We start from the raw sequence: 13,200 nt of genomic DNA, 5'->3' as shown, positions 1-13,200 counted from the left end.
CATATTGCCCAGACTGGTCTAGAACTCCTGGCCTCAAGTGGCCCTCCAGCACTGGCCTCCCAAAGCGCTGGGATTGCAGGCATGAGCCACCATGCCCTTCCAAATTTGCTTTTTTTTTTTTTTTTTGAGACAGAGTCTCGTTCTGTCACCCAGGCTGGAATGCAGTGGCGCGATCTTGGCTCACTACAACCTCTGCCTCCCGGGTTCAAGCGATTCTCCTGCCTCAGGCTTCCGAGTAGCTGGGACTATAGGCACGTGCCACCACGCTCGGCTGATTTTTTTATTTTTAGTAGAAATGGGGTTTCACCTTCTTAGCCAGGATGGTTTCGATCTCCTGACCTCGTGATCCTCCTGCCTAGGCCTCCCAAAGTGCTGGGATTACAGGTGTGGGCCACCATGCCCGGACCCGAATTTGCATTTTTTTTGTTGTTGTTTTTGTTTTGTTTTCGTTTCTGTTTTTTGAGACCGAGTTTCACTCTTGTTGCCCAGGCTGGAGTGCAATGGCTCGATCTTGGCTCACCGCAACCTCTGTCTCCTGGGTTCAAGTGATTCTCCTGCCTCAGCCTCCCGAGTAGCTGGGATTACAGGCATGGGCCACCATGCCCAGCTAATTTTTTATTTTTAGTAGAGACAGGGTTTCTCCATGTTGGTCAGGCTGGTCTCGAACACCCGACCTCAGTTGATCTGCCCACCTAGGCCTCCCAAAGTGCTGGGATTACAGGCATGAGCCACCATGCCTGGCCAATTTGCGTTTTTAATAACTTAAAAACTATTAAAGTTTTTGCCAGGAAGTCTTTGGCTTTAATTACTTCCTGCTCATGATTATCAGTTTCAAGTTTGCTTTTAATCTCCCCAGTAAGACTACACTTTCTTGTTTTGTGTTATTTTTTAACATCTTTATTGACGTATAATTTGCATACCAAACAATTCACACATTTAAAATGTATAAGTCGATAGTATTTAGTATATTCACAGATACGTGCAACTATCACCACAGCCAATTTTATAACATTTTCATCATCAGAAAAAGAAACTTAATAGGTAGAGCACTGAGGAATTTTAGGGCAGTGAAACTATGTAGTACAATGCTGTAATGATGGATATGTGTCATTGTACACTTATCAAAACCCATAGGATGTACACCAAGAATGAACCCTAATGTAAACTATGGGCTTTGGGTGATAACGATGTGTCAGTGGAGGTTCATCAGTTGTAACAAATGTACCACTCTGCTGTGGGATATTGATACTGGGAGAGGCTACACATGTGTAGGATAAGAGGCTATGTCAAAACTCTGTATTCTCTGCTTTATTTTGCTGTAAAACTAAAACTGCTTTAAAATAAAGTCTTTTAAGAAAGAAAGAAGTCCGGGCATGGTGGCTCACGCCTGTAATCCCAGCACTTTGGGAGGCTGAGATGGGCGGATCGTCTGAGGTCAGGAGTTTGAGACCAGCCTGGCCAACATGGTGAAACCCCGTCTCTACTAAAAATACAAAAATTAGCCAGGCGTGGTGGTGGGCGCCTGTAATCCCAGCAACTCAGGAGGCTGAGGCAAGACAATTGCTTGAACTCGGGAGGCGGAGATTGCAGTGAGCCGAGATCACGCCATTGCCTCCAGCCTGGGCTTTAGAGTGAGACTCTGTCTCAAAAAAAAAGAAAAAAAGAGAGAAAGAAACTCCATGTCCTTTAGCTGTACCCCTTATCTCCACATCCCACCAGGACCCAAGTAACCACTAATCTTCCAACCATTAATCTTTTGTATTTCTTTTACATTGCATAAGTACTTGGCAAGGTGCTAGATATATTTATTAAGAGATTAATATGTATAAACAGTTGCATCATCTAACTTAATCCTTATCATAACTGTGAGGTCTGAGTGTTTATTGTTATCTCAAAGCTGAGGATATTGAAACTTAAGATAGGTTAAATAACTTGTAACATAACCAGTAAATGATGAAACTAGCATTGTATCCTTGTACTATCATTTAAAAACTCATGCTCTTAACCTTTCTACCATATCTATTGTAGTAAACTGAATTTTCGAAGCTATGCAGTATCTATGAGAAATTTTACTAAGATATTTAAAATGTCATGGAAAGGCTTAACTTGTTTGGGCATGCTGGCTCCCTCACAGAATTTGCTGCATGTTCTTTTCTTTTAATAGCCTCTTTATGTATCTCTCCACATTTTTCCTCAAGCTCATATAAATGCACAGATACATTGTAGGGGCTTCTTGAGGGGTCATTATATAAAAATAGGATTATACTATAAATATCACTCTAAAACTCACTATGGACATCTTCTGTTTCTAGAAATAGATCTAGCTCTTTGTTTTGAGTAGCTGTGTACTGTGCATATCATAATGTAACAGTTACCTTATTGGTGGAAGTTGGGTTTTTTTGCTATTACATACAATATTGCAGTTAATATCCTTATACATTTATCTTTGTGCTTTTGCATACTATATCTGTAGATATGAATCACAAGATTCTATGTATTACAATTTTTGATAGATGCTGCTCTTTTTTTATTAAAAAGGTTATACCACTTGAGCAGCAGCATGCACAGTTAAGACCCAGATCCTGATCTGGGTATCTTTCCTCTCCACAAGGAGCTTAATGGAATGGCTGGATCTGGATGTATAGCAGATAAAGGACAAGGTCAGCCTAGGATACCTGTGTCAAAAAAACAGGAAGTCCTCAAAGACAAATGGAGTCTTGTTTTTTGTTTTTTGGGGTTTTTTTTTTTTTTTTTTTTTTTTTTTTCAGATGGAGTCTTGCTCTGTTGCACAGGCTGGAGTGCAGTGGCACGATCTCGGCTCACTGCAACCTCCACTCCCCAGGTTCAAGCAATTTTCCTGCCTCAGCCTCCTGAGTAGCTAGGATTACAGGCGCCCACTACCACACCCAACTAATTCTTGTATTTTTAGTACAGACAGGGTTTCACCATGTTGATCAGGATGGTCTCAAACTCCTGACCTCAGGTGGTCTACCCGCCTCGGCCTCCCGAGGTGCTGGAATGACAAGTGTGAGCCACTGCGCCCGGCCTAATTTTTGTATTTTTAGTAGAGACGGGGTTTCGCCATATCGGCCAGGCTGATCTCAAACTCCTGACCTCAGGAGATCCACCCGCCTCAGCCTCCCAAAGTGCTGGGATTAAAGGCATGAGTCTTGTATAAAGGATACAAAGAGCCAGCTAGAAGAGGTTCTAAATGACCAAATTTGGAACAATTTCAATATCAGACAAACCATCGTAATTATACCACACTGAATTTTTTAAAAAATTAATGCATCTCTACTGATACTAAAAGATGGTAGGGGAGAGAGTAAAGCTCTTTTAAAAAGAAGGATATGGCTGGGTGCAGTAGCTCACACCTGTTATCCCAGTACTTTGGGAGGCTGAGGTGGGTGGATCACCTGAGGTCAGGAGTTCCACACCAGCCTGGCCAGCGTGATAAAACCCCGTCTCTACTAAAATACAAAAAATTAGCTGTGCGTGGTGGCAGGCACCTATAAACCCAGCTACTCGGGAGGCTGAAGCAGGAGAATTGCTTGACCCCGGAGGTGGAGGTTGCAGTGAGCCAAGATCATGCCATTGCACTCCAGCCTGGGCAACAAGAGCGAAACTCCGTCTCAAAAAAAAAAGGATACTAGCCAGTAAGGGTAGAAGGAATGACAATATTTTAAAAATTCACCATTTTGTAATCCCTAGTATGATATGGGAAATTAAATTTAGGCAAGGATCATCATGGAGGCTAATATCCTGGTGAGAAGAAGCTGTTGGGCTGTTCACATGGTGCCATAGATTACTTACTCATCAAACATAAAGGGAAAAACATGTCTTTACACTAGAGAAATCCTGCGGTTACCACCTTAACCAGATCGTCAAAGTCAGCATCACTAGTGTAGGAAATCATGATGTTAATGTGTTATTTTGTTGGATGCAGTAAGAAGTACCCAATTCACTTATGAAGCATTCTTTCCAAAAATGTTTAAATTAAATCTAAGCAACCTTCATGTTTATCTGCAGGATTATCTTCTTTAGTTAGAACTGTAAATGATTTTACTATATGACCTTAGGTAGGTTACGTTAGTGACTTGTCTGAGTCTCAGAGCCCTTGTTTGTAAAAACAGTGACATTGAATCAGAAAAAATGTATGAAAGTAACCTAGCATGTAGTTTGTTATATCATAAGAATGTAAAATACTAGTTCATCTCTGCTGTCAGAATCCATTCATAGCCACCAAGTATATAGCTGAATGAAAACTACATTTCTCTTTTTCACATCTTATTTCCTTATCTAATTCTATGTAATCTGATGGCATGTTTTATGAATTCCCTATACTTGCTTAGATCCGTAAGCTGTGAAGCCCCAAGTATGGCATAAACCCTCTAATCCAAAATGTTCAAGGGACATTTTAGGTAACAGAGCATGGGATTAGAACATTTCTATACTCATTAGAAACTTACATTGACTTGTATGAAACTACCAGTTTTGTAGATTAAAATTGGTCAAATATCAGCAATGTCATGTGATTCAATCTAATAATGTGCTTTGGTGGCAGAAGCTTAGTACATCAACATTTGCCAAGCATTCTTTCTTTTTCCTTCCTTACGGTTTTAGAAAAAGATTTGCTCAGAGGATGAGAGAAGGATTTGTATTGAGCCAAGTTTTAAGGAAATTGTGATGTGAACTCTTAATCTATTGTGATGTGTATTCTAAATATTTTTGGATATTTCTTCATTTTATACTCTCCTCTCCCCCAGGTACAATAGTTATTCTTTCCAATCACTTCTTACCTCTTGGCTTTTCTTTCCAGGTAGTGGGAAATGACACAAAGCTTTTCTTTTTCTGTACTTTAAATTCTGGATTGGTCTTTTTGAATAGGCAGTTGCAGAATTTTGAAAACATGAGCAAGAATAATTTACTTCAAGTTCCAGCTGGTTCTCTTCCAAAGATAGCACTTAGAAATGATAATGTAGTGGCCGGGCGCGGTGGCTCACGCCTGTAATCCCAGCACTTTGGGAGGCCGAGGCGGGTGGATCACGAGGTCAGGAGATCGAGACCATCCTGGCTAACACGGTGAAACCCCGTCTCTACTAAAAATACTAAAAATTAGCCGGGCGTGGTGGCGGGCGCCTGTAGTCCCAGCTACTCGGGAGGCTGAGGCAGGAGAATGGCGAGAACCCAGGAGGCGGAGCTTGCAGTGAGCCGAGATCGCGCCACTGCACTCCAGCCTGGGCGACAGAGCGAGACTCCGTCTCAAAAAAAAAAAAAAAAAAAAAAGAAATGATAATGTACTTTTTTTCTTTGTACCCTAGTTCCTAGTAGAATATGGAAGGTAAGACAGATTGATGGATTTTGAGTACATGTTGTTTTATAGAATATAAACAATGGCCAGGTGCGGTGGTTCACACCTATAATCCCAGCAGTTTGGGAGGTCAGGAATTCGAGACCAGCCTGACCAACATGGTGAAACCCTGTCTCTACCAAAAATACAAAAATTAGCTGGGCATGGTAACACGCACCTGTAGTACCAACTACGGGAGGCTGAGGCAGGAGAATTGCTTGAACCCAGGAGGTGGAGGTTGCAGTGAGCCAAGATTGTGCTACTGCACTCCAGTCTGGGTGACAGAGCAAGACTCTGTGTCAAAAAGAAAATAATATAAACAATGAAGTAATAATTCATAGGAGATTGGAAAGGAAAGTTTCCAGCTGTCAAGTATTGAAATTACATCATAGCAAGAATTCTCCCTGGGGTACGGCCCTTATAACAAGAGTCATAATTGTTATTCCCTTAAGAAAGTGACCTATCTTCCTTAAAGAAGGTGTGCTGGGCAATTGTGTATAGTTTTAATATTCCTAACCATCCTTTTTATTTCCTCAAACAAGAAGAAACAAATTCATGGAAGACCATCCCTCTCAAGGAAATGTGATCAACCCTGCATATAAATAGCTTTATTAAAATCCTTAGTTGTTGGCAAGCCATAACATTGCAAGTTTGAAAGTTATTGTTTGTCTCCTAGACAGCCGCTCAGGAAGCAATCTTGCATGCGTCTGGAAATGGCACAACCAAGGACTACTGCATGCTTTATAACCCTTATTGGACAGCTCTTCCAAGTACCCTAGAAAATGCAGTAAGTAAATCACAGTTACTGTTCATAAACATAAAAATAGTGAAGAAGGAGGCTGGGCACGGTGGCTCATGCCTGTAATCCCAGCACTTTGGGAGGCCACGGCGGGCGGGTCATGAGGTCAGGAGATCAAGACCATCCTGGCTAACACGGTGAAACCCCTTCTCTACTAAAAATACAAAAATTAGCTGGGTGTGGTGGCAGGCGCCTGTAGTCCCAGCTACTCAGGAGGCTGAGGCAGGAGAATTGTGTGAACCCAGGAGGCGGAGCTTGCAGTGAGCTGAGATCATGCCACTGCACTCCAGCCTGGGTAACAGGGTGAGACTTCGTCTCTGAAAAAAAAAAATAGTGAAGAAGGCTGTGTACAATGGCTGATACCTGTAACCCTAGCACTTTGGGATGTCAAGATGGGAGGATCATTTGAGACCAAGTGGTCAAGACCAATCTGGTCAGCATAGTGACACCCTGTCTCTATTTAAAAAGAAAAAAGAAAAAATATTGAAGAAGTGAGAATGACTGATAATTATGTTTTATTGTGTGAACCATTGTCATGTACGGTTGTTAATAAATAATTGATTTTTCTCAAGTATTTTTCTCTCTGGGAAAATAGGGAATTTTAAAATACTTAATTCTAAGCCTAAATATTTCTAATTCAAAAGATATTGTCTTAAACCAATATTGATAACCAAAGGCAGTATTTATAACTGAATGCATTTAGGATGAAATAGATTTTTAACATGTTAAAAAGACATTTCTTATTTTCAGACTTCCATTAGTTTGATGAATCTGACTTCCACACCACTATGCAACCTTTCTGATATTCCTCCTGTTGGCATAAAGAGCAAAGCAGTTGTGGTTCCATGGGGAAGCTGCCATTTCCTTGAAAAAGCCAGAATTGCACAGAAAGGAGGTGCTGAAGCAATGTTAGTTGTCAATAACAGTGTCCTAGTAAGTTATAAAAACAATCATATCTTATTTTGAGTTCATGATGTGAAATTTCACAAAAATGGAATTAATGTCTTTGTGTGTGGTTTGGAGGCTGAGTTTTGAATGATCTGATGGCAAGATTCTTTGTAAATAAATAATCAAGATCTAATAGGCATTTACTTGGAAAGTTTTTCAGTTTTTCTATTCCTAGAGCAGACAAGACTTTGTTAGGAACAAATATATATATATGCATATATATATATATAGATAGATATATATGTATTACACGTATGTAATATGAATATATCATAAATGCTATATATATTACAGCATTTATCAGTTTAAGTTCATGTTAAAAGGATTCAATTTTGAGAACTTAGAGTATTAAGAAAGAATACCTGAAATTTTGTCTTATAACTTAAAGAAAGACGTAATATTTATATTTAATGGAATAGTATTTTATTCTATAAATATATTAGTAGTAAATAAGTTTTCATAATTTTTTTTTTTTTAGTTTCCTCCCTCAGGTAACAGATCTGAATTTCCTGATGTGAAAATACTGATTGCATTTATAAGCTACAAAGACTTTAGAGATATGAACCAGGTAAATTAGCAATTACATATTAGATAAAGTTTATAAATACTATATCTCTTTATTTTTAATCACTAATGTTTAATTTTGAGTGTTATATTTGCTCCATTTGCTAACAAGAAGCTATAAGGCCTATCAAGTTTTTGTTTGGAAAGTACTCATCTCTCATTTGGCACCAAGTGTCTCAAAGCCTAAACTTTAGAAAGGATGTTTGTTTTCAGTTCTTTAAAAATCTCTTGTCATGTCATTTATCTTAACTTTAAATTCCTGAACAAAATATGATTGTGTAGAACACTGTACTTTAAAGATTTTATAAACCAAAGCATATCATCATACTTTTGACTAGAGAATGTATCATGTCATCAGACAATAATTCTAGTCTTCTTGACTGTCTGATGTATAATGTCCATTCCAGAGTGAAATGTGGACTATTGCTGTTATGACTATAGTAGAAAGGAAAGTTATTCCTGTGTTTAACTGTTATTTTGCCTTTCAGACTCTAGGAGATAACATTACTGTGAAAATGTATTCTCCATCGTGGCCTAACTTTGATTATACTATGGTGGTTATTTTTGTAATTGCGGTGTTCACTGTGGCATTAGGTGGATACTGGAGTGGACTAGTTGAATTGTAAGTTTAATTAACTTAAGCGTTTTTGTAATAAATGGTTAAAAATTTCTGCAATCATTTTAATTATATAACAACATTTAAAAATTTATCTGCCCTCAGAATATGATGCCAGTAAGCCCAGTCTGCAGGTTTGTCCTCATGTAGATCATTTACATTTTCACCAGAGAGAAAAGAGTCACAGATTTCTCTAACTCTTCCACTGTCAGAGGAACATTGACATCACATCAGAGACCCTTTTAAGTTAAAATGTTTAATTCTGTCTCCCAGGAAAGGTCATGGGAGATATCCTAATATGCCTATTGATTTAGATTGGAAGAAAATAAGCAAGAGAAAGTGGGGAGTTTTTCAGCTCCTCCTGGGCTGGGTCATTACAGTGTGGCCTCATCATTCTGTTTAATGCTTTAGGAATTCTAAGGATGTTAGTAATGTCCATCTTTTTTTTCACTTAGTCAAGATTTATTTCAAGGCTTGAAAACATTCAGGCCAACTAAAATGGTACTACTGTCACTTTTTATAATACATAAATAGGCCAGGCACGGTGGCTCACGCCTGTAATCCCAACACTTTGGGAGGCCAAGGCGGGCAGATCAACTGAGGTCAGGAGTTTGAGACAAGCTTGGCCAACATGGTGAAACCCTGTCTCTACGAAAAATACAAAAATTACCTGGGTGCAGTGGTGCATGCCTATAATCCCAGCTACTTGGGAGGCTGAGGCAGGAGAATTGCTTGAACCCGGGAGGTGGAGGTTGCAGTGAGCTGAGATTGTGCCATTGCATTCTAGCCTAGACGACAAGAGTGAGACTATGTCTCCAAAAAAAAAAAAAAAAAGTAAATAATTAATATAAAACTTTGAAAAACATAGACACAGTTAAATAACCACTAAACACCACACTATTCAATTCTCAAAAGCAATGGCTATTTAGCATACTGTAAGGGAACGGTAAAATATCAGAGAACTTTTATGCATTTAGAGAACATAATTAGCCGCAAGCTAGTCAGACAAAATAAACGTAAATGTTTTTACATTTTCCTTTTTTTTTTTTTTTTTTTGATACAGAGTCTCACTCTGTTGCCAGGCTGGAGTGCAGTGGTGCGATCTTGGCTCACTGAAAACTCTGCCTCTCCGGTTCAAGTGATTCTCCTGCCTCAGCCTCCCAAGTAGCTGGGACTACAGGTGCGCACCACCATGCCCAGCTAATTTTTGTATTTTTGGTAGAGATGGGGTTTCACCATGTTGATCAGGATGGTCTTGATCTCTTGACCTTTTGATCTGCCCGCCTTGGCCTCCCAAAGTGTTGGGATTACAGGTGTGAGTCACCGTGCCTGGCCTCCATGTTTGTTTTTAATTTTGCTTTATAAAGTCACGGATAAATTGAGGCATCTCTCAATTTTAGGATTTTTCACATTAAAAATTATATATTTATATATATTTTTTTGAGATGGAGACTTGCTCTGTCATGCAGGCTGGAGTGCAGTGGTATGATCTCAGCTCACTGCAACCTCCGCCTCCCAGATTCAAGCGCTTCCCCTGCCTCAGCCTCTTTAGTAGCTGGGATTACAGGTGCCTGCCACCATGCCTGGCTAGTTTTTGTGTTTTTAGTAGAGATGAGTTTTCACCATGTTGGCCAGGTTGGTCTCGAACTCCTGACCTCAGGTGATCTGCCTGCCTCAGCCTCCCAAAATGCTGGGATTACATGTGTGAGCCACTGTGCCTGGCAATTATTAATCTTTATAAAGCATAGTATGTAAGATCTCCATATCTCTAAAATCATTTTGTATATTACTTAGGGAAACTTTAGAAATAATTTTCCAAAAGCTGCTGATTTATTGAAAATGTTTTCCTATTTATTATAGATTCTTACTGTACTTCCATTACCATGTAAATTTTTTCTTCTCTAGAATAGTGCTTCTCAAACTGTAAAGTGCATATACTTATCTAGAGATCTTATTAAAATACAAATTCAGGCCAGGCGTGGTGGCTCACACTTGTAATCCCAGCACTTTGGAAGGCCAAGGCAGATAGATCACTTGTGCCCAGGAGACCAGCCTGGGCAGCATAGTGAGACCCATCTCTACAAAAAGAATTTACAAATTAGTTGGGTGTGGTGACATGAACCTATAGTCCTAGCTACTCAGGAGGCTGATGTAGGAGGACCATTTCAGCCCAGGAATTTCAGGCTGCAGTGAGCCGTTATCATGCCACCGCACTCAAGCCTGGGCAGCAGAGCAAAATCCTATCTCAAAAAGATAACAATAAGAATAATAAACTACAAATTCAGATTTAGTAGATTTGGGATAGGGGCCCAGATTCTGCATTCTGTTTTTTGTTTTTTTGAGATGCAGTCTCACTCTGTTGCCCAGGCTGGAGTGCAGTGGTGAGACCCTGGCTCACTGCAACCTCTGCCTCCCAGGTTCAAGCAATTCTCCTGCTTCACCTTCCCCAGTAGCCGGGATTACAGGTGCACACCACCATGCCTGACTAATTTTTGTATTTTAGTAGAGACAGGGTTTCACCATGTTGCCCAGGCTAGTTTCGAACTCCTGAGCTCAGGCAATCCGCCCGCCTCAGCCTCCCAAAGTGCTGGGATTACAGGTGTGTGCCACCGTGCCTGGCCCAATTCTGCATTTTTAACAACTCCCAAGTGATTTAGCTGGCCTATGGACCACACTTTGAGTTTAGCAAGGCAAGCTTTTTTATATACACGCTAGGACAAGCTCCTCCTTGAGAAAATTGAAAATTGGAGGGGAGTACATATCAGCTTTTTTATTTGTAAAACATGATGATGGAGCAGAAACAAGTAATTTGTTGCCTTCAAAAACCAGATTGGGAGAGGAAATGTCCCATACCTGCAGGATCATGGATTTTAAAATTGAGGGGGCTGATTCTAAGAGCAAAATAAAGATAGAGAGAAGTAAGTGTATGTGGGAGGAGGAAGGGGTGGTGACCGTATGGAGAAAGAGAATATGAATCAGTGATATAAAGGAAAAAGTTCCATAAAAATAATTATTAAAAACATAAGGCCCATCATTTAGCAAGTAATGACAGTTGGATGGAAAGAGAGTAAGGCTTAGGGAAGGGAAAATGTGCCAGAACAGGACCTCACAACCCAAAATTACTCTACCAAATGAGAGATGTACCTTAAGCAAAAGGGAAAGATGCCTGGGTTCTATAGAAAGACTTTTCAGCAGAGTGTTAAAATCTTTTTTTTTTTTTGGAGTCGAAGTTTTGCTCTTGTTGCCCAGGTTGGAGTGCAATGGCGTGATCTTAGCTCACTGCAACCTCCGCCTCCTGGGTTCAAGCAATTCTCCTGCCTCAGCCTCCCAAGTAGCTGGGATTACAGGCATGCACCACCATGCCCAGCTAATTTTTGTATTATTAATAGAGATGTGGTTTCACCACGTTAGCCAGGCTGGTCTTGAGCTTCTGACCTCAGGTGATCCGCCTGCCTCAGCCTCCCAAAGTGCTGGGATTACAGGCGTGAGCTACCATGCCCAGCCTAAAATCTTTTTATAATAAGGTCACTGGTCCTCAGCCTTTATAACCTCTAGATGGCATGCAATAAAGCTTAGGTTCCTATTGCGTATGGCTCTCAAGCTGATATGAAAGTACAATTTTTTTTTTTCAAAAAAGATGAATTGTAATTTTTTTTTCTTTTTTTTGAGTTGGAGTCTCACTGTCACCCAGGCTGGAGTGCGGTGGCATGCGGTCTTTGCTCACCGCAACCTCTGCCTCCCAGGTTCAAGCGATTCTGCTGCCTCAGCCTCTCAAGTAGCTGGGATTACAGGCACGTGCCACCACGCCTGGCTAATTTTTGTATTTTTAGTGGAGATGGACTTTCATCATGTTGGCCAGGCTGGTATCAACTCCTGACCTCAAGTGATCCGCCCACCTCAGCCTCCTAAAGTTCTGGGATCACAAGTGTGAGCCACCACACCCAGCAGAATTGTAATATTTTAATGTGATATAAATCTAGTACACTGTATGCTTTCCTTCAAGAAATTGCCTGTGCTTTTTAGTTCAATGACTATGAATAGATATTGAATTATTATGGCTCATATGTATACTATGACAAAAATTTCTTTAAATGTATTTCTGTAGTGACAGATATCATAATTAGCACCTTTTAACACTCAGGTACCACATTTATAGAAATTTATTTAATACCCTGTCATTCAGCTCTGGAGTTTCAGGGGGAGGTGCTAGCATGTCTCCATCAACTCTCTCCCTCCTCTTTTCCCAGGCAATCTACTCTTTTTTTTTTTTTAATTTTTAAAATTAATTTTTAAAAATATATTAAAATAAATAAACTTTTTTAACCTAAATTTTATATTGAGCCCAGACCTAACAAGCAGGGCCAGGATTTGCCCAGGAGGGAGCAGAGTTTAGAACAGAGTTGTTGAAAAGTATTCAGAAGTAGTATTAATAATGTGTCGTAGGTTGCATATAACTAGGAGGAGACAGTAGTAAGGTCGACAAGAGAGATTGCCCAACACACAACAGTTGCAGTTCTTTTCCTCCTCGACTTCTGTCTCTGTTATTAGCTCTGTGGCCTAGCAAGGGTTGAGACAACATTTCGTTATCTTAAATAAAGGTAGGACAAAGTTATGCCTTGAATTTCTTTTGAGTCCTTTATAATACATTGATGAGCGTAGACTAGGCATATAGTAAATGCTAACTTGATTGAGAGGAGAATTTAGTGTTTACATTTAAGAGAAGCGGCTGGGTGCGGTGGCTCACACCTGTAATCCCAGCATTTTGGGAGGCCGAGGTGGGTGGTTTGCCTGAGCTCAGTTCGAGACCAGTCAGGGCAACATGGTGAAACCCCGTCTCTACTAAAATACAAAAAATTAGCCAGGCCTAGCCGCATGTGCCTGTAGTCCCAGCTACTTGGGAGGCTGAGGCAGGAGAATTGCTTG

The 13,200-nt window shown here is 40.2% G+C and overlaps 1 protein-coding gene across 4 annotated transcripts in view; it reads left to right on the top strand.

Moving 5' to 3' along the window:
* The window catches only part of SPPL2A (signal peptide peptidase like 2A), a 59,392-nt gene that overhangs the window by 13,067 nt on the left and 33,125 nt on the right, over positions 1 to 13,200 (top strand). For all 4 annotated transcript variants that reach the window (XM_004056178.5, XM_019011242.4, XM_055363006.2 and 1 more), the window contains exons 2-5: positions 6,027 to 6,137; positions 6,900 to 7,082; positions 7,576 to 7,665; positions 8,150 to 8,283. In XM_004056178.5, coding sequence (XP_004056226.3) covers positions 6,027 to 6,137; positions 6,900 to 7,082; positions 7,576 to 7,665; positions 8,150 to 8,283 — 518 coding nt within the window. The remainder of the gene's footprint in view (positions 1 to 6,026; positions 6,138 to 6,899; positions 7,083 to 7,575; positions 7,666 to 8,149; positions 8,284 to 13,200) is intronic.

Source organism: Gorilla gorilla, chromosome 16 (assembly GCF_029281585.2).
Source record: "Gorilla gorilla gorilla isolate KB3781 chromosome 16, NHGRI_mGorGor1-v2.1_pri, whole genome shotgun sequence".
NCBI lineage: Eukaryota > Metazoa > Chordata > Mammalia > Primates > Hominidae > Gorilla > Gorilla gorilla.
Note: the sequence above shows the minus strand (reverse complement) of the source record. Positions and strands in the feature narration are given on the sequence as shown.